Below are 25,577 nucleotides of genomic sequence, written 5' to 3'. Positions count from 1 at the left end.
GGTTCGTTAGATTTTTAGTTTGTTTGTTTTTTGTTTTTTTTTATATTCGCTCCATAAGACGCACATACATTTTCCCCCCACTTTTGGGGGGAAAAAAGTGTGTCTTATGGAGCGAAAAATACGGTAATACATATCTAAATATAGATGAGAGAAACTCGTTTTGTTTTTTTTATAGCTGATGTCGAGCGGAATTTGGCAGAGGGGTGAAGAAGATGAAGGCATTTATGGATTTCTGGTGGAGGACATTAGAAAAGAAGTTACCAGAGCTAGAAGAATGGTATGTAAAATGATCTTATCCTCCCTTAAACCGTTTCAATTTTTTTGCCCTTTTCAGATCTTGCTAGCATAACCTTAGGGATCAACCTTCAAAGGTGTTCCCTTTATGGTCCTATGCATATTCTACTTTTCCAGTTGAAAAAAAACCCTTAATGTAGATTACAACGTACAATATTAATAAATTAAAAATCACACAAGTCCAACACAAAACTAGCCGAAATTCCAAAAACAAGCTAATCCATAACTACTTAGTTTCCCTGTTTTCACTATTTCTCAGTTTGGGTTCTCATTTGTCTGGTGTTCATGATAAACACAATATACAAAATGACTCATTTTGATCATGTGTCCTATTTGTAGTCGTTGTGGTTATCCTGAGAAACCAACCTCATTTGGTGACTGCAAAGCAGAGTACTAAGAACCACATTATAGGCATCTGTGTGCCAGTCTGAGGTTAAACTTATTCTGCTTCTCTTTTTTCAGGCCTGTAATGTTTGTAAGAAGAAAGGTGCCTCAATAGGATGTGTGGAAAGCAGATGCAAACGAAGTTACCATTTTCCCTGTGGGATTGAGAGAGAGTGCATTTTTCAGTTCACAGGAAATTTTGGGTATTTCTTTTTGGTCTTATATTTTTCAGTTCAGAACGTCATGCTACATAGAATGGTATATTTTCCATAGATTGGAATCAGTCGTTTTTGCTACAGCTAACACATACAGGAATCAATAAACACTCTCTATTTTCACTTAAAATAATCCAGGTAATTTAATTTGAATTAAGATTTGTCATTTTAGCTCTTTTAAACCATTAAGTATATCGGCAATCCAAAATTCTAACAGAAAAACTACTTGACATTGTTTAAGCTTTAATTACACAAAATGCTGGTGCTGTTATGTAGGCAGCCCTACTTCCTCCATACCCTCCTCACCTCCTCTTCTGTGGTAGCAGAGAGAGCATGCACTCAGTTTCAGGACAGGACATCTCTCAGCCATTGCCTTATAAACCCCTCACATTGTCATTTGTTTGTTCTCCAGGCTTCTCTTTTGACCTTTTGTCTCCAGCTTTTTCCTCCATTTCCACCTGCCTGCTATCCATGCCCTCTGTCATAGCCTTAAAGAATACTCGCATGTAGCAAAATTGAGTGGGATTCATGAGGGGTGGTGTAGAAAATTGTATGTAAAATGCTAGTATAAATTAGGGAGATAGAAGCAGCAAGAACATTATGTACTAAGTATCTCTGAGGCTAGGATGAATAGAGAATTAGGAAGGGTGGGGCAGAAATTCTTATGTATTGGAAAACATGCTAGCATTACTCCAGTGTATTTTTAGCAGATTTAAGAGCCTAATAGACTGGGATTTTTGATGATTGCTCAGCAAGTATTTAATATCCGACTCTTGTTTAAATAGAAATGTTACTGTCAGGTCTCTAGCTAAGAAATTTTCAACTGCTTTCCACATCTTACCTGATCCTTTGGGAGAAGCCATATTTGGGATCCATGTCACAATTCAAGTGTGATGGAGTCTAATGGTTCATATAGTCTGCGAGATGCAGTTCATAACTAACTGAATCAGTAAATGCACAGTAATTTAACATGCTTCCAGGGCCATAAGATAATTGTTAGGGAAGGTGCTTAAGAACCGAGAGGGCAACTTTTTAAAACCTTTTACATGGGTAAACAAGCAAGTAGGTGCAAAAGACACAGGTACAAAGATTTGCTTTACCCACTGGCCCAAATTTTCAAAAGGAAATTCTGCAAGGAGTATCCTTTTGAAAATTAGTATGTAGGCCTGTCGAACCTGTGGGCAGTTTAAATATTGCCGTGTGTGTATTTAGAACATTTGTGTGATTTATGCTCATTTGTCTCATACTTTACAAGTACTGCAGAGCAAACATAATTTGGTTTAGACCAGGATTGTCCAATATCTTCATGTGAGGATCACATTGCACATTTTTTCGCACTCACGGGAGCTTGTAAGCAACTTTTGGAAAGATGTTGTTTTTTAGTTTTAATATATTTTTGCACATTAAATATTTCATATTATACAATCTTCCATCTTTTTTCTATATAATTTGGGGATTTTGGGTAAGAGAAAGGTATCTCAAGTATCAGTACAAGGCGATCTTGGAGATGGAGAGAACTGGGCATGGGGGGAGATGAAGAGGATGGATTAAGATTGGGGGGGGTCCCCAAACTACAGAAGAAAGGCTGGACCCAGCCCGCAGTGCTAGTTTAACTGGTGCCTGTCAGGCTTTTCTTTCACATAGCTAGATTCTGCCCGCTGAGAGAAGGTATTTTTGGTTTTGTTTTTTTTTAAATTTAATCCATGGCTGGTGAGGAGAAAAGGAACTAGGATCCACACCATTGATGATTGCCAGCGAGGACACTTAAGTCCCACCAGCAACAGAAGAGGCACTGGGACCTGTGCCACTGAAGAAGGCTGCCAGTGGGAAGGCCAGGCCCTGACAGTAACAGAAGAATTATGGGCTCGCAGTGCTGACACCAGCCACTGGCAGAGAGAGAGAGTGTGAGGGGGAAAAGAAGGGGAAGGAAATGAGGAAAGTTGGGGGGAGGGAGGGGAGGGAGGGGAGGGAGTAGGATAAGTGGGTAGAGTGATTTGAAGGAAGGAAGTGAGAAAGGTAAGGAAAAATTAGGGGAAGGCATGATTGGGGAAAAGAGGGGAGTAGGGATAGAGGAAAGGGAGGGAGAGAGGAAGGAGAGAGAGGAAGAGTAAAGCGTGAAAGTGAATGGAGGGTAAGGGTTTGCCTGAGAGGCAGATGCACATGAAGGGGAAGCCAAGGAACAGTGTTCTCAGGTGTGGCAGGGTTGCCAACTTCTAGAAATGTTGTTTGGGATCCCGTTTTTTTTCCCCCCTTTCCTAATATTTTAGATCAAGACCCCCACACTTCATTGAGCAAAATCTGAGCCGGCCTGTTCCTGCTCAGAAAACTCCAAGGGAGGGGGAGACATTCCCTCACAACCGCCCCAGGCCCCCTTGATGATTTTGAAACGACCTGTATGGAACTTCCCTTGAAAAGTTTGGGGATCCCTGAATTAAGGAGAAGAGGATCTGCCATGGGGAAAGAAGAGGGGAGGATTGGGGTTGGGGGAAGGGTGTTGGAAAATAAATCTTAGGTCCCTGAATATATCCAGACCAGTGGGTTATTCATCCCTTCTAGCAGATAGAGTCAGAACAAAACTTTGAGGCACTACTACTTAACTGAGAGTGCCACCTGCAGGACCTCAGTATTTCTCTGATACCAGCAGATGATAGAGCTGCACCTGCAGGTTCCAGATCACGGACACTCTGAGGTGCTAGGCATTTTCGTGGGCCATCCCTCAGGTGAAGCTGGGCTGCCGGGGGGTTGGATACCCCTGACTGGGTTTGCCCGCAGCGTACCAGACAGTCTGATAGCCAGGGGGCCTGGATCCTTCGACCCTCTGAGGCTCCCTTTTGCCTTTCTTCTGCCGGACAGGGAAGTACCCTCTTAATAAAGTTTCTTTGTTCCTTGTTTTTAAAAAAAAAAAAAAAAAAAAGAAGAAAAAAAAAAAGCAGTAGCGAATAATTTATTTATTTATTTAACAGTTTTTTTATACCGACCTTCATAGTAGATAACCATATCAGATCGGTTTACATTTTAACAAGGGAAAACTAAGGTAACAATTCTGGTTAATAATAGATAACAAAGGAAAAAGGAATAAGTCAAAGTTACAATCAACAAGGAATGGAAAAAACTTGGAGGCTTAAAGACAAGCTGAAAGGAAGATAAAGGCAGGTAGAATAAATATAACGTGATACGAATAAATTAACGGGTTAGAGCATATGCTTTAACCTGGAGGTGCCAGTGTCCATTGTTCAGGAGGAAGTGTGTCAAAAGACCTTGTAAGAGGTGTGGCTCAAACTAGTGATTATCCGGTGGATCTGGGAAGGCTTGGTGAAAGAGCCACGTCTTTAGTCTTTTTCTGAAGGTTAAGAGGCAGGGTTCCAATCTGAGATTTGCTGGGATGTTATTCCAGATAGATGGGCCTGCTATTGAAAAAGCTCTGTCTTTGGTCGTAGCGAGGCGTGTGGCTTTAGTCGGGGGAAATTTCAGAGTGCCTTTGTGGATATCTCTCGTTGGTCTGTTAGAGGAGTGGAGTTTGAAAGGGATTTCCAGGTCGAGTTGGAGATGCTGATGAATGGTTTTATGTATTAGGGTAATAGATTTGTACAGGATTCTGAAATTTACTGGTAACCAATGTAGATTTCTGAGGATGGGTGAGATGTGTTCACCGCGGCTGGTGTTGGTCAGCAGTCTTGCTGCCGCATTTTGTAACATCTGCAGTGGTTTGGTGGTGGATTTGGGGAGGCCTAGAAAGAGGGCACTGCAGTAATCTATTTTGGCGAACAGAAGAGCCTGGAGGACAGTCCTGAAGTCTTGAAAAAATAGGAGTGGTCTTAGTCGTTTCAAAACCTGTAGTCTGAAGAAGCTGTCTTTGGTAGTTGTGTTTACCATTTTTTTAAGGTTTAGACGATTGTCTATTATTGCCCCAAGGTCTCTAACGTGCGTACAGGTGAAGTGAGCATTGTGTGGTGAAGTTGGAGGAAGATTGTTTTCATTGGAAGAGATGAGGAGAAGCTCTGTCTTTGAGGCATTGAGGACCAAGTTTAAACTGTTGAGTAGATTAGTAATAGATAGAAGGCAGTTATTCCAGTAAGTGAGGGCTTTAGAGATGGATTCTGTTATTGGGATTAGAATCTGTACATCATCTGCGTACAGATAGTGAATTAGGTTGAGGTCTGTCAGTAATTGGCAGAGGGGGAGGAGGTATATATTAAAGAGGGTTGGAGATAAGGAGGATCCTTGTGGTACGCCAAGGGAAGATTTTGTTAGAGGTGACTCCTTGTTATTGATTTTGACTTTGAAAGTCCTATTGCTAAGGAAGGACCTGAACCAATTGTGGGCTGATCCGGAGATGCCGATATCCTCCAGGCGATCCAGAAGGATGGTGTGGTTGACGGTGTCAAATGCCGCCGAAATGTCTAACAGAACTAATAAGAAGGAATGTCCTTTGTCTAACCCCATTATAATATGGTCTGTAAGCGAGATGAGGAGGGTCTCCGTGTTGCGTGATTTCCGGAAGCCATATTGCGAAGGGTATAGGATCTTATGGTCCTCTAGATATTCTGAAAGCTGGGTGTTTACCAGTTTCTCTGTAAGTTTGGCAACGAATGGAAGATTGGAGATGGGTCTAAAGTTGGCTAGTACATTAGGGTCTAGATTGTGTTTCTTAAGGAGGGGCTTAAGAGAAGCGGTTTTTAGGCTGTCTGGGTAGCTTCCTTGAGTTAGAAGGCTGTTAATTATATTTGTAAGAGGTCCTGAGATTGTGTTTGGGATTAGAAGCAGGAGTCTTGATGGGATATTATCAGCTGGATGACTAGATGGTTTCTGTCTTTTTAGAAGGGATTCAATCTCTTTGGTGGAGATTAATTCGAAGCTGTCCAACTTAGGTTTAAAGAAGGAATTGAGATTCTCATCTGATTTGAGAGGTGTTGTATTAGGAGGAAGGAGGGCGAGAGTATTTAGAATCTTCAGTTGGAAAAATGAGGCGAGTTCATTAGCCTTGGATAGAGCTTGTTCGTCTGGAATAGGTGGTGGGGTTGATTTAGTTATTTGTGTTACGTAAGCAAATAGGGCCTGGGCGTCGTACTGGTAGTGGTGTATTTTGTTGGCGTAGTATTCCTTTTTTTTTTGTAGTATGCAGGTCCTATAGCGATGTAAGAAACCCTTGTATGCTGAAAGGGTAGTTGAGTTGGGGGTTTTTCGCCATCTATTTTCTTTATGGCGTAAGTCCTGTTTCATCTGTTTTAGTTCGGTGCTGAACCAGGGTTGATTCCCCTTTTTTTTAGGATTGATTGTTTTGGAGGTTATTGGGCACCATTTGTTTGCGACTTCTTCAGTAATTTTTTGCCAGGAAGATAGGGCTGATTCGGGATTAGATAGGTCCAGGTTGGAGAGTTCCTTGGAGAGCTGTTCGCTGAGTATATCTGATGGACATGATTTCCTGAATTGAATGGTGGAGAGGTGCGGAGAGGTGTGAGTCTGTTTGTATGTGGAGAAGGAAGATTCTATCAAGAAATGATCTGACCAAGGGATAGGGGTACATGTGGGATCTACCGTGCACGTGAATTTAGAGTTAATGAATATTAAATCCAGGATGTGACCAGCTTTGTGTGTGGGGCTGTTGATAGTCTGAGAGAATCCCATTGCAGTGAGGGTGGTGAGGAAGGCTTCGCAGTTCGCAGATCGCGGAATAGCGTCTGTATGGAGGTTGAAATCACCCATAATCATTGAAATCACCCATAATCATAAGAAACAGAAGAGCAGAGTTTAGCAGGATCTTCTGCGGGCTGGGCCTATCAGCGGGAGCTGTCGGCCAGGGCTGGGAGGTGCAGGACTGAGCAGTGGTCCCTTGGCTGTTAACCTGGGGCTCCAGGGGTTACTGGTCTATTGCAATGCTAGTGCCAGGAGGGCACCAGAGCACCTTGTTCCTTGTGTAATCCTGTGCTTTGGTGGGGCCGACTGGACTCCCTGGGAACTCCCTGGTGGGGATTGCATCCATCTTTGGCAGAGGCTTTCTTGACCCAAGTCTGGTGCACATCGCCATGCAGGAGGCCTCTAGGAGCGCCACAGGGCGCGAGTGGGAGACATGACGCCAAAGACTAAAATGGCCACAGACAGCGGGTCTGAACTCGCATTCCCTCTACCCGGTGTTTGTTTCGAGGTAGGAAGGCCCCTCAAGTCGTGCAGGAAATCACAGCAGGAAGTCAGCAGGGTCTGTACCTGTTGCCACCATGGAGGCAGTGCAGGAGACCATAAGGCGGTCGGGCGATTCTCCCCCGCTCTTTCCCCAGTCAGGCAGGATGCCTCAGAAGGTGAAGTGTGAGGCGGCTGACACTTCCCCAGGATCAGAAGAAGATGAATCTGGATTTTTCCCCGGATTTTATTCTCCTTCTCCATATGGTCTACTTGGCTGGGAGAAGTGGAGGAATAAGGCAGGCAGGGGATTGCCCGGGTGCGCCCGCGGCTAAAAAGACTAAAGTGGCTTCTCGGGGGTCTGGCAATATTCTTCAGCTCCTGGGTTTGCGCCGTGCAGCTGCAGAGGCTAGACCCAGAGGTGGTGAGGACTCTGATCAGTCCCAATTGGACCCCCTTGATGCAGGAGTTGACCCAGATTGCTCACCGACCCCTAACGCAGACGGGGCAAAAGATGGACCCGATCCTGGAGGGAGATGATCCGCAGGTAGTGCATCTTTTTAAAAGAGATGAACTGCGCCCCCCCCCCTCATCCCGCAAGTGCTGGAGGAATTAGGAGTGAAGGTCACTCAGGAGGTCAGTTAATGAGGGTGTTAACCCAATCCTGGATGAGCTGAGGGGGCCCACTAGCGCTTTTCCATTGTCCAAGAAAATCTGAAAGCTGATGAACTGGGAGTGGGACTCCCTGGATGCTGGCCTGAAGGTGGGCAGAGCGATGGCCAAGCTTTACCCCTTAATGGAGGACTCCCTGGAATTGCTGAGGATCCCAAAGGTGGACGTGGCTGTCTCAGCGGTAACCAAGAAGACAACGATCCCGGTGGCCAGGACAGCGGCCCTGAATGATGTCCAGGATCATAAGCTGGAGGAGCAACGGATGTTTGAGGTTTCAGCGTTGAGTCTTTGGGCAGCTGTCTGTGCCAGTTTAATGCAAAGGGCCTGTCTTTGGGTTCAGAAGGGCTCAATGCCAACGTCCGCGGGGATGGCGGCATGTTACAGGCTGCGCATCTAGAGGCCAGTGTAGCCTACATGGCAGATGCTTTGTATGATTTGGTGCATACTTCAGCTTGTTGCATGGTTTCCTCGGTAGAGGCTCATAGGCTGCTGTGGTTATGTAACTGGTTGGCCGACTTTTATCATCCAAGGTCCAGCTCTGTAATCTTCCCTTTGAGGGGAAGCTGTTATTTGGAGAGGACTTGGATCAGTTGATGAAGGTCCTGGGAGAGTCCAAGAGGAATAGATCGCCGGAGGACAGGAAGCCCAGTAAGAAGGTGTTTCCTTCTTGGGCTCGTTTTCGGGATTCCCGCCGGGATTCCCGGCAAGTCCTTGTCTGTTTCCATCTCGAAACAGGGTGGTGGATGCCAACAGTCCTTTCGTGGAGTACGCAGGTCGGCAGAGACAGCGTCTGGCAGGGACTGGGAGCAGAAAATCAGCCCAAATGAAGCCAGTAGTCCCCTCTCCTCCGTAGAAGCTGTAGGAGGCAGATTGTCCAGCTTCTACGAGGAGTGGGAAAAGATTACCTTGGATTGTTGAGTGCTGGAGGTGATACGAGAGGGCTATGCTCTAAATGTTTTGTGCCCACTCGGGAGGCCTTTGTGGAGTCCCACGTGGTCTCTCGTGACAGGCAGGAGGCAGTGTTGGGGACGCTGCAAAGGCTGCTCACCCTGAAGGCCATTGTTCCCGTCCTCCTGGAGGAGCAGGGTCAGGAATGGAATTCCGTTTACTTTGTGGTGCCGAAAAAGGAGGGCTCCTTTCAGCCCATTCTCGATTTGCAGAAGGTAAATCGGTTCCTTCGGGTTCCATGCTTTCGCAATGAGACGCTGTGTACCATGATGGCAACAGTTTGCAAAGGAGAATTTTATTTATTTTTATTTATTTTTATATACCGACATTCGATCTGAGATATCACATTGGTTTACATTCAGGTACTAGACCTGACAGAAGCGTACCTGCCCATCCCCATTCGACAGGAACATCAGAAATTTCTTCCCTTCAAAGTGAGTCAACATTTTCAGTTCAGAGCCCTCCCATTTGACTTGGTGACAGCGCCCCGCTCATTCACCAAGGTGATGGTGGTGGTGACTGTGGCTCTTTGCCGGGAGGGAATTTTGGTCCACCCATATCTGGACGATTGGTTGGTTCAAGCGAAGACCAGGGAGGAATTTGAGAAGTCCATCCAAAGAGTGATGTCCACCTTACAGTCTCTTGGTTGGGTTATCAGTGTGCACAAGAGTCAGTTGGAGCAGACTCAGTTGCTGGATTACTTAGGGGCCCACTTCAACATTCAAAATCTTCTTCGTTTGGAGGTGCCCAAAGTGTGGAATTATTTATAGGTCCTGGGTTCCATGGCATCCACGTTGGACTTGGTCCCTTGGACGTTTGCGCACATGAGACCACTGCAATGCATGCTGTTGTCCAGGTGGAGTCCCTGCTCAGAGGAGTTTCATGTTTCCTTGCCTCTGCTTCGGGAGTCCATGTACAGTCTCTCATGGTGGCTGTCTCTACCCAATTTAGAGAAGGGGATGGATCTGGAGCTTCCGGACTGGGTGGTGGTCTCCACAGACACAAGCCTCTCCAGCTGGTGAGCGGTATGCTTGGGCCTGTCGGCGCAAGGTCTGTGGTTCTGGTCCATCAATCGTCTTGAGACGAGGGCAGTCCATTGAGCCCTGGAGGTTTTTCTGCCCCTGGTCCAGGGTTGCATGATTCGCTTGTACTCTGACAACACGACGGCTGTGGCATACATCAATCGGCAGGGCAGCACGAAGACTCATGCAGTGGTGTTGGAGGCCAGGAGATTATTTGCCTGTATGGACCATCATCTCGAAGGCCTAGCCGCATCGCATGTAACGTGAGTAGACAACGTGCAGGCAGACTTCCTCAGCAGGCAGCAATTGGATCCTGGGGAGTGGGATTTGTCCCAGAGGCGTGGAACCACATCTGTGTGAGGTGGGGCACTCCCCAATTGGATCCTATGGCAACGCGGCTCAACTCTAAGACAGAGATTCTTCAGTCACCGAAAGGAACTCTGTTCAGTGGGCCTTGATGCTCTGGTGTGCCCTTGGCCGACAGGAATTCTTCTGTACATCTTTCCTCCTTGGCCCCTCATAGGTCACGTTCTCATGTGCATAGAATCGCATCCTGGGACCGTGGTTCTAGTGGCACCAGAGTCGCTGTGGAGATGTGGTTTGCAGATCTGGTGCGACTTGAGGTGGAAGGTCCTCTCAGTCTGACTCATCTTCCAGACCTGTTGCATCAGGGTCCCATATTTTTGGATCGGTAGGATTGCTTTTGTCTCGCGGCTTGGCTTTTGAGAGGCAGAGACTTCGATTGAAGGGTTACTCCGAACAGATCATCTCCACTCTTCTTCAGTCCAGAAGACCGACCTCTATGGCTCATATTCGGGTCTGGAAACTGTTTGAAGTTTGGTGTCTTCAGCGTTGTCTAGATCCTCTGGCAGTGGAGGTGTTGCATGTGCTGGATATCCTGCAGCAGGTGTTGTCCAAGGGTTTGGCTTACAACTTTCTTCATGTGCAGGTGGCTGCCTTGGGTGTGCTTAGAGGCAGGTTTCAGGGTAGGACTCTCTGTTCATCCGGATGTGGTAAGGTTCTTCAAAGGGGCTAAGCTGTTATGCCCGGATTGGAGTCTTAACCTAGTATTTCCTGTCTTTTGCAGAACCCCTATGAAGCCTTGAAGGGCTACCCTGAAGGATTTGACTCTGAAAGTGGTCTTTTTGATAGCTATTTGTTCAGCTCAAAGGATTTTGCAACTTCAGGCTCTGTCATGTAGGGATCATTTTTTGCGGATTTCTGGGAATGGAATCTGAGAATAGTGCCTTCCTTTGTTCCTAAGGTGGTGTCTGCCTTTCATGTTAATCAGACAATAGATCATCTGGGTTTTCCAGAGTGGTCAAAAGATTCTCAGGATAGAGAATTGCATCTTCTGCATGTGCGGCGGTCGCTTCTTCGGTATTTGGAGGTTACTAATGCCTTTTTGTCGCTCAGATCATCTCTTTGTCCTTGTCAGTGGACTGAAGAAAGGGGACAAAGCCTCTAAGGCTACCATATCTTGTTGGCTTAGGGAGGCCATTTGTTCAGCTTACATTTGTAAGGGACGGCAAATTCCTGTCTGTTTGCAGGCGCATTCTACTAGGACGCAGACTGCTTCCTGGGCTGAGTGTCAACTTCTGTGTCACCATAGGAGATTTGTAGGGCAGCAATGTGGTCCTCAATTCATACCTTTTACCAGGCATTATCGTTTGGATATAAGGGCGCAGAATGAGCCGTCCTTTGGGGAGAGCGTCCTGCAAGCAGGTCTTTCGGGGGCCCACCTGGTTTAGGGGTGCTTGGGTACATCCCACTGGTCTGCACTGATCTGGGTATGTTCAGGAAAGGAAAATTTGGTTCTTACCTACTAATTTTCGTTCCTGTAATACCACTGATCAGTCCAGAGGCCCTCCCATTTGATGCCAAAAGACTGATTTTCTGCCAAGTTTTGCTGCTTAGTACAGAAGTTTTCTGTTTAATAAAGAATTTTTCTCTTAGAGGGCAGTTACGGGATTCGCTTCCTTGTCTTGTTTGGTTCTTGACGAACAAGGTTAGTTCAGGGGTATTCACCCTTTAGTTCCCTATGTCTGTGTGAAGGTGTTTCTGAAGTATCTTGACTTGGGTACAGGTCAATACTGAGGTCCTGCAGGTGGCACTCTCAGTTAAGTAGCAGTGCCTCAAAGTTTTGTTCTATGATGCCATCTGCTGGAAGGGATGAATAACCCACTGGTCTGGACTGATCTGTGGTAATTTTCCTATCTAAGGGGAAGAAAAGAAAGGGAGATTAGGCAGGATCTGGATTGCAGGAAAGAAGATGTCCCTCAGTGGCATGCAGTGACATTCTAAGAAGGGGATTCTGTAAATGCACAATCAACATAATCACATTCCTTTCTTTCTGCCTCTCCCTGGCATAATTTACCAATTTTTCCCTCTTCTGCCACCCCTTCCTGGCCTAATTGCCTAACTTGCACTGTCCCAATAAAGCGAGACTCAAGGCCAAAGTGTGAGATTTTTCTAGTGGTGTGTCTGGGGTATAAATCTGAAAAGATTTCGGTACTTTATTGTTCTGAAAATGAAAGAAGCAACATAAATATTTAGCCTTCATTAATGTCTTTTATATTGTAATTCTTTTATCCCACACAACCAAATCCTTTCCTCCCCTCTTCCCAACATGATCCTAGATTTCCTCTTCCCCCAGCTCCATCCTAGGCCCTTTCCTAATAAGATTGTACATGAAAAAACATTCATATTACTGTCTTCTGAGAAAAAAATATCACTTACAACAACTGTATATTATATTTACACACACTGCTGTGCTGTCCACCAGAAAACCTTGCAAAAAAATAAGAGGCTTTGCTCTCGGATAGCCTTGGGTAAACTGAATTACAATTACAATATAATAAATCTCCCAAACCAAGACAGCTTTAATTGACAGCACTCAAACCTGCCTATGAAAAATCAACACTTCAAATATTACAACAGGCCCTAAAACACCAATACACCTCCTATTAGGAAAACAGCAAGCCAGGCTGAAATAGATACCCACATAGAAATTACTTGCGAGCAGAATAACTCACTGTTATACATGCGAAAAATGTATTTGTTTTTTTTTCTGGTTTTACACTCTTGACAAGAGTCTGGCATTTTGGGTTTCCCTGTTAAGCTTTGTCTCCTGTTTCCAGTTTTTAGTCAGTTCTGTATTTGAGAGTTAATTTGTTGTGTATCTGGAGACCTAGGTGAGATATTCTGCTATCGTGTAGTTTCTGTGAAAGGATCTGTAGCAGTCAAACTTGTTTTGTTTTCCAATCTGCACCTCCTAGTACAAGTGTATTATGCTCTAGAACATTGAGCATATGTGTGAGCCTGAAAGATAGCATGTGTGTGAAAATGAATGTTAGTGTGCGTTTTATATTTTTATGTTATCTCTGTTCTGTATTTGGGGAAGTTCTGTTCTAAACCCCTATTAGATATTGGGATATCTTAGTGCCAAAAATTCCTCGATTAAAATGAAAGTAAAAAGCCATGCTATGGTTAGCATATCTTATTACATAAGCCCTTAAGTTTGTCTAAGGTTGTGTCAGACTTAGAACATAAGAAAATAAGACTTGCCATACTGGGTCAGAACAAACATCTATCAAGTCCAATATCCTGTTCATAACAGTGGCCAAGTCACAAGTACCTGGCAGGATTCCAAGGGGTAGATAGATTCTAAGCTGCTTATCCCAAGAATAAGCAGTGGATTGTTGCAACTCTACCTTAATTGTTAATGGACTCTTCCTCCAAACCTTCTTTTTTTTTTTTAATGCAGCTACACTAATAGCTTTCACCACATCCTCTGGCAAGAAATTCCAGAAATTAATTATGCGTTGAGTAAAATATATATTCCCTGTACATACCCAGATCAGCCCAGACTGCTGGGTTATGCCTGCCTCCCAGCAGATGGAGACAGAGAAAAACTTGGACACCCCTGTAAGTAGGATGTGCCACCTGCAGCCCCTTCAGTATTTCTGTCTCCAGCAGATGAAGGTGGCAGAACCTGTAGTCCTGGCTAATTGACTTTAAACAAGAAAAAAAAGAGTTGCAGTGACAGTAGTCCTTTAAATTTGTTTGAAACAATTAAAAAAAAAAAAAAAAAAAAAAGAGCCGGGCCTCCCAAGGAGCAGAGTCATTTCTCCTCGGTGGTAGGTCTGCCGTGTGCTTTGCCCTTCACTCCAGTATACCAGGAGCAGCAACTGGTGAGTGACTGGGTGGGATTTACCGGTGGGCCGGTCCCTACCCCCCAGCCCAGAGACAAGCGTGGGTTGTGCTCTGGTGAGGCCAATGCGAAAAAAAAAAAAAAGAATCTGAATGTTTTTTTCCATCTGCGCTGCTCTTATTTGGCCTCCGGGGCTCCGGAGTTTATTTTCGGGGCCTCCCCTCCTTGTTGAGCATGGCGATGCCGTGTGCTTTGGCCTGCAAATCCTGTGGGGAGCCGGCAGCATGGCTCTCCAGAGATAGCCTCTGCTTCCAGTGTCAAACCCGGGCCTGTCAGCGGGGCCAGCTGGTGGCAGGTGGAGGCAGGCACATCGGTCCCATGGTGCGGGCGCCCCAATGCTGCCTCGTGGTACTCAGCCTGCCCCATGGAACGCGGGAACGGTGGCCATTTTAGGAGCTTTAGATGCTGATGCAGACAGCTCAGCAGGGAGAGGGGATCTCCCTCCTTAGTTATTTCCGCATGATTTTTGCTCCGGGTCTCCCCATGATTTATTTCCTGTTTTCCATGCTCCTTTGGGTACCCCCCTCTGGAAAATTTAAAGGGCCAGCATCCTTTTTCGGCTGACTTTATTTTACTAATACATAAGGCTTATTTAGCTAGCCTTATGCCCATGGGAGATCCTGAGCTCCCTCTGGGGCAGCCTGGGGATGGGCCTTCTCCTCCCATGCAGGTTCCTACGCCGGATCCTCCTGAGGTTTCCTGGATTAGGGTGGTCCGGGAAGGGTCCAGTTCCAGGAACCAGGGGGCGGTGCCGCTGGTGGACATGGATGAGGATTCCGAGCGTGTGACCCCGATGGAAGAAGATGATCCTCGGGTCCTTAGGCTCTTTCGTAGAGATGAGTTGGAGCCGATAATTCCACATGTCCTATCTGAGTTGGGCATACGGGCTGGTCAGACGCTGACGCTTCAGGATCAGGGCACGGTGGATCCGGTGCTGTCTGGTCTTTGTCTCCCAGCTAGGACTTTTCCTTTTCATCCTAAGTTGCTCCAGCTAATGTTTCAGGAGTGGGCTGCTCCGGAAGCTAGACGTCACATAGGCAGAGCTATGGAAAAATTGTACCTGCTACGCCCTAGACCTCCTTAAAGTTCCCAAGGTTGATGCGGCCGTATCTGCAGTTGCCAAGCATACGACTATTCCTGTGGTTGGGGCGGCTGCCCTTAAGGACCCTCAGGATCGTAAGCTGGAGGTGCTTCTCAAGTGTATCTTCGAAGTGTCAGCTCTGGGGGTTCGAGCAGCCATTTGCAGTAGTTTAATGCAGTGTGCGAGTCTCCGGTGGGTACAACAACTCCTGAGTGCCAGAGAGCTCTCGCCAGAGGAGTCTGAGCAGGCTGATCATTTGGAGGCAGTGGTAGCGTATGGGACAGATGCCTTGTACGATCTCCTTTGTACGTCTTTGTGTACTATGGCTTCTGCGGTGTCAGCCCGCAAGCTTTTATGGCTCCGTAATTGGTTGGCTGATGTTTCCTCCAAGTCGCAGCCAGGTGCTTTTCCGTTTCAGGGGAAATTACTTTTTGGAGTTGATGTGGAGCAGCTCATTAAGTCCTTGGGGGACAAAGTGTACAAGCTCCTGGAGGATAGGCCAAAAGCTTCCAGAGGTTTCGGCCCTTCCTGGTCGCGTTTTCGGGGGCAGCGCTATTTTCGACAGTCTAAGCCAGCTGAGTTTTGCCAAAGACAGTCGACTGGCAGGTCACAGATCTGGTCTCATTCCTTTCGTGGCCATAGACCCACCTGAGACGATGCCACAGGAGCGACGGGAGTCAAGTCCTCCTAATGAAATAGTGCCAGCCCACTCCCCTGTTCCAGTCATTGGGGGGCGACTGTCCCTGTTTTATGAGGAATGGGCCAAAATAACGTCAGACCATTGGATTCTAAACATTATAGAACACGGCTACGCCCTAGATATGCTCGTCCCTTACGCGATCTATTTCTAGTGTCGCCCTGCGGATCTCTGGAGAAAAGGCGCCAGGTGTCTCACGCTTCGCCGGTTGTTGGACCTAGGGGCGGTCGTTCCAGTTCCTCTGAACAAACTTCAAACCGGCAGGTATTCGATTTATTTTCTGGTTCCGAAGAAGGAAGGGTCCTTCCATCAGATTTTAGATCTGAAGAAGATCAGCAGAGCTCTGAGTGCCCCGTTTTCTTATGGAGGCGCTACGTTCCGTAATCGCCTCTGTCAGAGCAGGGGAGTTTTTAGTGTCCCTCGATTTGATGGAAGCGTACCTACACATTGCAATTCGGAAAGACTATCAGCGGTATCTCCGGTTTATGGTCCTCAGCAAGCATTACCAATTTCGGGCACTTCCCTTCGGGCTGCCGACCGCTCCGCGCACATTTACCAAGGTGATGGTGGTCGTGGCGGTGGCTCTCCATCGTCGGGGGATCCTGGTCCATCCCTACTTGGACAACTGGCTCATTCGAGCGAAGTCAAAGGAACTATGCGAGGTGGCGGTCACCAGGGTGGTGCAGACACTTCATGCTCTGGGTTGGATCATCAGTGTGGACAAGAGCCAGTTGTCCCCTGCCCAGGTCCTGGATTTTTTGGGGGCGAGATTTGATACTCTGATTGGGAAAGTCTTCCTGATGCAGGATCGGATAGACAAACTCATGTCTCAAGTTCAGTGTCTCTTGTCCCTGCCATTCCCAGGGCGTGGGACTATTTACAGGTTCTTGGTTCTATGGCTTCTACTCTGGAGTTGGTCCCGTGGGCTTTCGCTCATATGAGGCCGTTGCAAAGGGCTTTGCTCTCATGTTGGAACCCCAAGTTGGAAGCTTTTCAAGTTCCCTTACCCCTCCAGGAACCGGCCAGGTCCAGCCTAGCTTGGTGGCTGACCCATGAACACTTGTCCTGGGGGATGGATCTGGAGGTCCCTCAGTGGACTATTGTGACGACGGATGCCAGTCTTTCTGGCTGGAAGGCAGTTTGCCAATCTCAGGCAGCCCAAGGCCAATGGACGCAGCAGGAAGCGCAATGGTCCATCAATCTTCTCGAGACCAGGGCAGTCCGCTTGGCCCTGCAGAAGTTCTTGCCTCTGGTTCATCGTTGGTCGAGAGTGCTCTCCGACAATACGACGACGATAGCATATATCAACTGGCAGGGAGGCACAAAGAGCAGCCCTGTAGTGGCAGAAGCGGAAGAACTCATGGCCTGGGCAGAAACTCATCTGCTCAGGATAGCGGCTTCACTCATTGCTGGGGTAGACAACATACAGGCGGATTTTCTGAGCCGTCAGATTGGATCCCAGTTGATATCTCATCGCTGGGGGATTCCCCATTTGGATCTACTAGCGACTCAAGGGAATGCCAAGGCGCCGCGCTTCAGTCACAGAAGAGAGCACAGAGCGGAAGGGGTGGACGCTCATGGCCTTGCAACATTCTACTCTACACATTCCCTCCTTGTCCTCTGGTAGGCAAGGTCTCGAAGGATAGAAGCCCATCCGTGAGCAGTGGTGCTGGTGGCTCCGGAATGGCCACGAAGGCCGTGGTTCACGGATCTCCTCAACCTTGCAGTGGACGGGCTGCTCCGTCTGGGTCATCTTCCGAATCTCCTGCAGCAGGGCCCAATATTTTTCGACCAGGTGGATCACTTTTGTCTAGCGGCTTGGCTTATGAGAGGCAGCAGTTGAGAAAGAAGGGGTATCCGCATTTGGTGATTTCCACTCTTACAGGCTTGCAAAACTTACACTTCTCTTACGTATGTCAGAGTCTGGAAGGTTTTTGACTCTTGGTGTAGTAGGTCTAATGTTTCCCCTAGGCGGGCCTCGATAGTCCACATTCTAGCCTTCTTGCAAGAGGGTTGGCAAAAAGGTTAGCTTTCAGTTCTCTCTGGGTTCAAGTGGCAGCGTTAGGATGTTTACGTGGAAAGGTGGACTGTGCGTCCATAGCGGCTCATCCGGATGTGGTTCGTTTCCTTCGGGGTGCTAAGCATTTGCATCCACCACGTCGAGCTGTTTGACCATCCTGGAGTTTGAATTTGGTCCTTAGGACGTTGTGTGAACCTCCTTTTGAACTGCTCAGGTGCGTCACTCTGAAGGACCTTATGCTCAAAACGATGTTTTTGGTAGCTATCTGCTCGGCTCAGAGAATTTCGGAAATTCAGGCCCTATCTTGTTGCAAACCTTTTCTTAGGTTTTCCCGATTTTGGCGTTTCTCTTAGAACTGTGCCATCCTTTCTGCCTAAGGTTGTATCGGCTTTTCAAGTGAACTAGTCCGTTGAGTTGCCTGCGTTCCCAGATTTGGATCCAAATTCTCCACATGCTCGTGAATTGAAGCATTTGGATGTCAGGCGGGTGCTGATGCATTACTTGGAGGTCACTAATGAGTTTCACCTGTCTGATCAGCTTCTTGTCTTGTGGAGCGGTCAGAGGAAAGGGCATAAAGCTTCCAAGGCTACTATTGCCCGGTGGTTGAAGGATGCTATTGCTTCAGCATACATATGTCACGGGCAAGCAGTTCCAGAGGGTCTTAAGGCTCATTCGCTCCATTCTCAGGCGGCGTCCTGGGCATAAAGTCAGTTGATTTCTCCTCAGGAGATCTGTAGGGCAGCAACCTGGAAATCTTTGCATACCTTTGCTCGCCATTACCATTTGGATGTTTGGGCTCCCAACTCGAAGAGTTTTGGCAGCGGTGTGCTTCGAGTGGGGCTTTCTAGGTCCCACCCCATGTAAAGCGGCTTGGGTACATCCCAGCAGTCTGGGCTGATTCGGGTATGTACAGGGAAAGGAAAATTGTTCTTACCTGCTAATTTTCATTTCTGTCATACCATGGATCAGCCCAGACACCTGCCCAGTTTTTTGATTCCGCTCGACAGATTATCTGTTTTTTTCCTGTCATGCTATAGCAGGATGAAGATTTCACATTTTGTACATAGTTGAATCTCTTAAATTTGGTTTAACCATTTACATTTTTGGATTCCTGTTACCACTTTAATTCTGCTCTGATATTGTTTATACTGAAGGGGCTGCAGGTGGTGCATCCTACTTACAGGGGTGTCCTTCAAGTTTTTCTCTGTCTCCATCTGCTGGAAGGGAGGCATAACCCAAAAATCTGGGCTGATCCGTGGTACTACAGGAATGAAAATTAGCAGGTAAGAACCAATTTCCCTTTTTCTCTTATTAGTAACTTCATTATGTGTCCCCTGTCTTCGTATTTTTTGTAAGAGTAAGCAACTGATTAACACTTATTCGTTCCATTCCATTCATTATTTTAAAGACCTCTATCATATCCCCCCTCAGCTGTTTCTTCTCCAAACTGAAGAATCATATCCTCTTTAGCCTTTCTTCATAGGGAAATTGTTCTATCCTCTTTATCATTTTGGTTGCCCTTCTCTGTACCTCTTCTAATTCTGCTAATCTTTTTTGAGATGTGGTGACCAGAACTGTACCCAATACAAGATGAGGTCACACCATGGAACAATACAGTGGCATTATGATATTCTCTGTTTTATTCTCCATTCCTTTCCTAATAATTCCTAGCATTCTATTTGCTTTCTTGGCTGCTGCTGCACATTGAAATCTTCTGCTCAATGTATTTTCAACTATGACATCTAGATCTTTTTCCTGAGTGGTGATTCATAATGTGGAATTTTCCATTATATAGCTATAATTTGGGTTGTTATTCCCTAAGTGCATCACTTTGCACTTGTCCATATTAAATTTCATTTGCTATTTATATGCCCAGTCTCCCAGTTTTGCATTTTCCTTGCAATTTCTCACAATCCTCTTGTGATTTAACAACTTAGAATCATTTTGTATCATCGGCAAATTTGATCACCTCATTTGTTGCTCCTATTTCCAGGTTGTTTGTTTATAAATATATTAAAAATCAGTAGTCCCAGAACAGAACCATGGGGCACTCCACTATTCACCTTTTTCCATTGGGAAAATTTACCATTTAGCCCTACTCTGTTTGCTATCTTTTAATCAGTTGGTAATGCACAATAGGACACTGCCCCCTATTCCATGACTTCTTAATTTCCTAAGAAGCCTCTCGTGAGGCTTCTTAGGAAATACAGTATATCTGGATTTCCAGAAAGCATTTCTGGAAATCCAGATATACTGGCTCACTTTTATTCACATGTATCTTTACGCTGTCAAAAAAAATGTAGCAAACTTTGTGAGACAAGACTTCTTTTGGCTAAATCCATGTTTGCTTTCTCCCATTAAACTATGCTTATCTATATATTTGGCAATATTTTTTCATTTTTTAAAGTATTTTTATTGTTTTTTTTCGACATATTACAGTAGAAAAATGTAAAACACATACACAGTAAACAAGTAACTAACATAAGAATACTTCTTCCCTGTACGTACCCGGATCAGTCCAGACTCCTAGGTTTTGCCCCCCCCCCCCCCCCCCCGTCCCCCAGCAGATGGAGACAGAAGTTTACAAACCAAAACTCCGCCTATATCTAGGCTGGTGCCACCTACAGTCTGGCAGTATTCTTCTGTCTCCTAGCAGGTGGAGGGGGTGCAAAACCTACAGTCTGTGCTGAGGCCTAAGTTTTAGGTGGTAGTTAGTGTAAAAAAAAAAAAAAAAAAGGGATAGTAAATAAGGTTAGGGTTCTGGACCGCAGAGGCTTGCCTGCTGGTCCATGGTTACGCCTCCCATAGGGTTGAGATGCCCTGAAGGGACTAACCCTGCTGGTTTACAAGGCCGCTGACAAGTGGGGGATCCCCATATACCGGCACACCATCGGCACTGGAAGTGACACCGGGGTGCCCGGTTCACTCCCCCCAGTTGGATCCGGACTGAGGTGATCGGTAACGTTACAAAAAAAGAAAAAAAAAGTTAAGTTTTTGTTTTGCCTGCTGTTTGTTCCCTTTGTTTCCCTTCCTTCCCGCAGGGGGGGGGGGGGGGGGGTGAGAGCCATATCGCCGTCCTTAGGCTCTTTCGTAGAGATGAGTTGGAGCCGATAATTCCACATGTCCTATTTGAGTTGGGCATACCGGCTGGTCAGATGCTGACGCCTCAGGATCAGGGCGCGGTGGATCCGGTGCTGTCTGGTCTTTGTCTCCCAGCTAGGACTTTTCCTTTTCATCCTAAGTTGCTCCAGCTAATGTTTCAGGAGTGGGCTGCTCCGGAAGCTAGACTTCGCGTAGGCAGAGCTATGGAAAAATTGTACCTTCCCTAGCAGTACGGAGAACCAAGAATAATCTCCATACTGCTAGGGAAGGAGCCCCATTGGTGAATCATTGGAAGGATGCCAAACATCATGTGGATGATGTTAAATGTTTTGTGATCTCCCAGTTAAAGCTGGATTTTCAGGGGAATATAGCTAAGGCTTTGTGGCAATTAGAGCAAAAATTCATTTTTTGGTGGCGCTCTTACTATCCCTGGGGATTAAACATTGGGATTGAATGGGAAGCATTTTATTAAAACAGGTGGATTCCTGTTTTGATTGTGGTTGAATCAACATGTAGAAAAATGGGTCCTTGGGTCCTTTAAATACTGTAGTTACGGCGATTAAGTAAAGATTGAAGGGGTTCAGTTCTGATGATATAGAGTAAAGAATTGGGTGGATGATCAAAGCTATGGTTGGTTCGCTATAGTTTTGTTTACGATGGAATTTAGTAGGTATTGTGAAAATGGCGTTCTAACATGGTATGGGCGGGTACGTTAGCACGCAAGTATGTGAGCCCATGACGTCTATTCAGGTGAGCCGTTAGTCCCAGGTTTGAGTTAATGGCTGTAGTGCTGTGTTCTACGTTGGTTTGAATGGCTCGGCAGGGGAGTAAGCAACCCTAAGCTCAGGTGTATATAATAATTGAGAGAATAGGTGAGGGGCCATGATTGGCCTTTAGGATTTTCAAATATAATTAGAGGTGGGGTGTCATCACTTGATGGATGTATTTGGAATGGAGAGGTAGTCAGTGGAACGGCGGTTGTGAGCGGTTACGTGTTCGTTTGGTGGAAAAGATGTGGGGATCAATATATGGCGTTGTAACTACCGCATTTTGAGAAGGTAAATTGCGTGTGGGGTAAGGTGGAGTCTGTAGATGTTGAGACGAAGTGGTGGTTTAAGATGAGATGACGGGAAAAAGTTTTGTTATCCCAGGACAAGCAGGGTGCTAGTCCTCACATATGGGTGACATCGGTGATGGAGCCCTATGTACGGAAAACTTCTTTAAAAGTTTCTATGAAACTTTTGACTGGCACCGGAGTGCCTACTGAGCATGCCCAGCATGCTATGATATTCCCTGCCACAGGGGTCTCTCTTCAGTCTTCTTTTTTCCGCGAAGCCGTTAGCATCGCGGGCTATTAGGAGTCTTGAGGTGATTTTCACCTTGTACGAATTTTGAAAAAATTTGATCAGCCGCAGGGGTTTTTCGATTTTGTTACCGTCGGTAACTTTTTTCTGTTATCGATTCCCGGCTGGGAGCGATAACTCGGGGGTTTTTGCCGTCGACGGCCGTCCGGCGCCATGGCCTCCGGCTTCAAAAAGTGCCCTAACTGCACAAGAACCATGTCGATTACCGACCCACATTTTGAATGTGTTCTTTGCTTAGGCAAGGACCACAACATTCAAATGTGTAAATCTTGTGCTGAAATGACCAGTAAAGGTCGTCGTTTAAGGGCTGAGAAAATGGAACAACTTTTCTCCATAACACTACTTCCACGGGCATCGACGTCAACGCAGTCTTCTCCATCGGCTTCCGTTCGCCAGCTTCTGTTGAAGAAAAAACATCCAGAAGCGGGAGACGCCTCAACTTCATCTCAGTCAATATCATCGAAGGCATCGACTGCTGGAAGCGAGAAACAAAAGGAGAAGCATCGCCATCGACGGCGGCAGGAGACGATGGCCGAAGAGACTTCCGCAGGTACGGCCTCTCCGGCAAAGAAAACCCGGACGGAGGTAGAGGCTCCAAGGCCTACTACAGGGCGTTCCCCACCGATATCGGTGCCGGGTCCCGAACCTCCTCAGGGCTCTGAGGAGGTATCGATATCGCCTCCACCGCCTCCCTCTACAGCTGCTCTGTTTTCACCAGCTGCTAGAGTGGAACTTGACTCACTGATACGTCAAGCGGTGCAACAAGCTCTACGAGAGGCGATTCCACCATCGATGCCGGTGCCATCACCATCGATGCCCATTCCGTCGATTCCGAGGTCACCGACGATGGCAGCGGATCCGGAGACGATTCCCACCCCGGTACAGTCACCGATGCCGCGTACGCCTCTACCAGTTCCTTCTTCGGTGCCAGCGATGCCAGCACCGGTTCCACCGGGGGATGTCAACATCCTGCATCCAGTATTTAACAAACTGGACTCACTTCTGGACATTCTGACCAAACAACTACCAAAGGATCCAGTTCCAGGACCATCTGGTCTACCAAGGCAGTTGCCACTAGACCCTGTCCCAGGCCCATCAGGAGTACCAAGGCCTGTTAGGCCTCGCTCGCCTGTGCCACCACATCATGATCCTGGTGACTCTTCCTCTGACTATTCTTCGGATGAAGAACTATTCTCAGAGCCCTCTCCGCCGGATGACCATAGAAAGTCTCCACCAGAAGACCTTTCATTTACTAATTTCGTAAAGGAAATGGCAGACACCATCCCCTTTCCTATCCAGACGGAAGTAGATGAGAGGCAGAAAACTTTGGAAGTCCTACAATTTGTGGACCCTCCCAAAGAAATGTTGGCAATTCCGGTGCATGAGGTTTTTCAAGAACTACAGCACAGAATTTGGGAGCACCCAAGTTCTGTACCGGCGGTGAACAAGAGGGCTGAAGCCACGTACCTGGTACAACCTACTCCAGGATTCCAGAGGTCTCAACTGCCTCACCAATCAGTGGTGGTTGAGTCTGCCCAAAAGAAGGCAAAAAGGCAGAAATCACATGCTTCCTTACCACCTGGAAAGGAAAGTAGATTCCTGGATAATTTAGGAAGAAAGATTTTCCAGGGTTCCATGCTGGTGTCAAAAATTTCTGCTTACCAGCTTTATATAAATCAATACCAAAGGAACTTGTGGAAACAAGTTCAGGAACTCACGCTTTCTCTTCCAGAACAGTTGCAGGAGCCATTCCTAAACATCATTCACAAGGGCCTTGACTCGGGCAAGCATGAAGTTCGGGCAACTTATGATTGCTTTGAGACAGCAGCAAGATTGTCAGCATCAGGCATAGCTGCGAGAAGATGGGCTTGGCTGAAGGCCTCGGATCTTCACCCAGAGGTTCAGGAGCATTTATCTGATCTTCCATGTATCGGGGATAACCTTTTTGGGGAAAAGATTAAGGAAGCTGTGGCAACCTTAAAGGACCACACCGAAACCTTAAAACAATTATCCTCTCAGCCTCCAGAACCTCAAAGTTCTTCCAGGAAATTTCCCAGACGTGACTCTCGCCGACCATACTACCGTCCACGTCGGTACTATCCCCCAGCTGGTAGGCCAAGAGCCAATCGCCCAACACAGCGCCAACAGCCTAGGCAGAGGCCAACAAGACCTCAGCCACCTCCACAAACAGCAACTACTTCTGGTTTCTGAAAAGCCCCAGAGAGCAGCAGCTACATCAACCCGTTTCAGGAAACACCAGTAGGAGGTCGCATACAGTACTTCCACAGCAATTGGACCTCCATCACCACCGACCAGTGGGTGTTATCCATCATAACTCACGGTTACAGGCTGGATTTCTTAACCATCCCAAAAGGAAATCCACCAAGTCACTCTTACACAATACATCAACATTCCATAATTCTTCAAACAGAATTATCCACCCTTCTGAGAGCCAGGGCTATAGAACCGGTCCCTGGGCCTCAAAAGGGCAGAGGATTCTACTCCAGATATTTCCTCATTCCAAAGAAAACAGGAGGCCTTCGACCCATTCTAGACCTCAGAAATCTCAACAAATTCCTGAGAAAGGAAAAGTTCAGAATGGTATCCCTAGGCACCATACTACCTCTTCTTCAAAGGGAAGATTGGCTCTGCTCTCTGGATCTTCAAGATGCATACGCTCATGTCCCCATCTATCCTCCTCATCGCCAGTACCTGCACTTTCGGATACTAAATCAGCATTTTCAATACAGAGTGCTGCCATTCGGCCTTGCATCAGCACCACGAGTATTCACAAAGTGCATGGCTGCAGCAGTGGCACATCTCCACAAGCACAGAGTGCACGTGTTCCCTTATCTGGACGATTGGCTCATCAAAAGTCAATCAAAAGAAGGAGCTCTCACTTCTCTCAAGCTCACCATCCAAGTGCTTCACTCCTTGGGATTCCTCATCAATTACCAGAAATCCCAACTATCACCAACTCATCTGATACAGTTCATAGGTGCAGAATTGAACACTACACTAGCAACGGCTTTTCTTCCAAGAGACCGTGCTCAAACACTTGTCCTGTTGACTCACAATCTTCGAAACCAATTCCAAGTAACAGCTCACCAGTGCCTAATTCTTCAAGGGCACATGGCTTCAACAGTTCATGTAACTCCTATGGCCAGATTGACCATGCGACTACTGCAATGGACACTCAAAGCACAGTGGATACAAGCCACTCAGCCAATGTCCACTCTTATTCACATCACACCAGAGCTCAAGTCTGCTTTCCTCTGGTGGACATCAATGAACAACTTGCTCAAAGGCCTACCTTTCCAGCAACCAGTTCCACAAGTGACTTTAACTACAGATGCATCCACCTTAGGGTGGGGAGCACATATTGGCCATCTAAAGACACAGGGCAAGTGGACAAAGCTCGAAGCCTCTTTTCAAATAAACTTCCTGGAGC

General features: G+C 46.7%; 1 protein-coding gene across 2 annotated transcripts in view; it reads left to right on the top strand.

Moving 5' to 3' along the window:
* Positions 1–25,577, top strand: part of G2E3 (G2/M-phase specific E3 ubiquitin protein ligase) — a 195,990-nt gene that overhangs the window by 67,170 nt on the left and 103,243 nt on the right. For both annotated transcript variants that reach the window (XM_029599007.1, XM_029599006.1), the window contains 2 exons: positions 176–277; positions 757–881. In XM_029599007.1, coding sequence (XP_029454867.1) covers positions 176–277; positions 757–881 — 227 coding nt within the window. The remainder of the gene's footprint in view (positions 1–175; positions 278–756; positions 882–25,577) is intronic.

This window comes from Rhinatrema bivittatum, chromosome 4, assembly GCF_901001135.1.
Source record: "Rhinatrema bivittatum chromosome 4, aRhiBiv1.1, whole genome shotgun sequence".
NCBI lineage: Eukaryota > Metazoa > Chordata > Amphibia > Gymnophiona > Rhinatrematidae > Rhinatrema > Rhinatrema bivittatum.
Note: the sequence above shows the minus strand (reverse complement) of the source record. Positions and strands in the feature narration are given on the sequence as shown.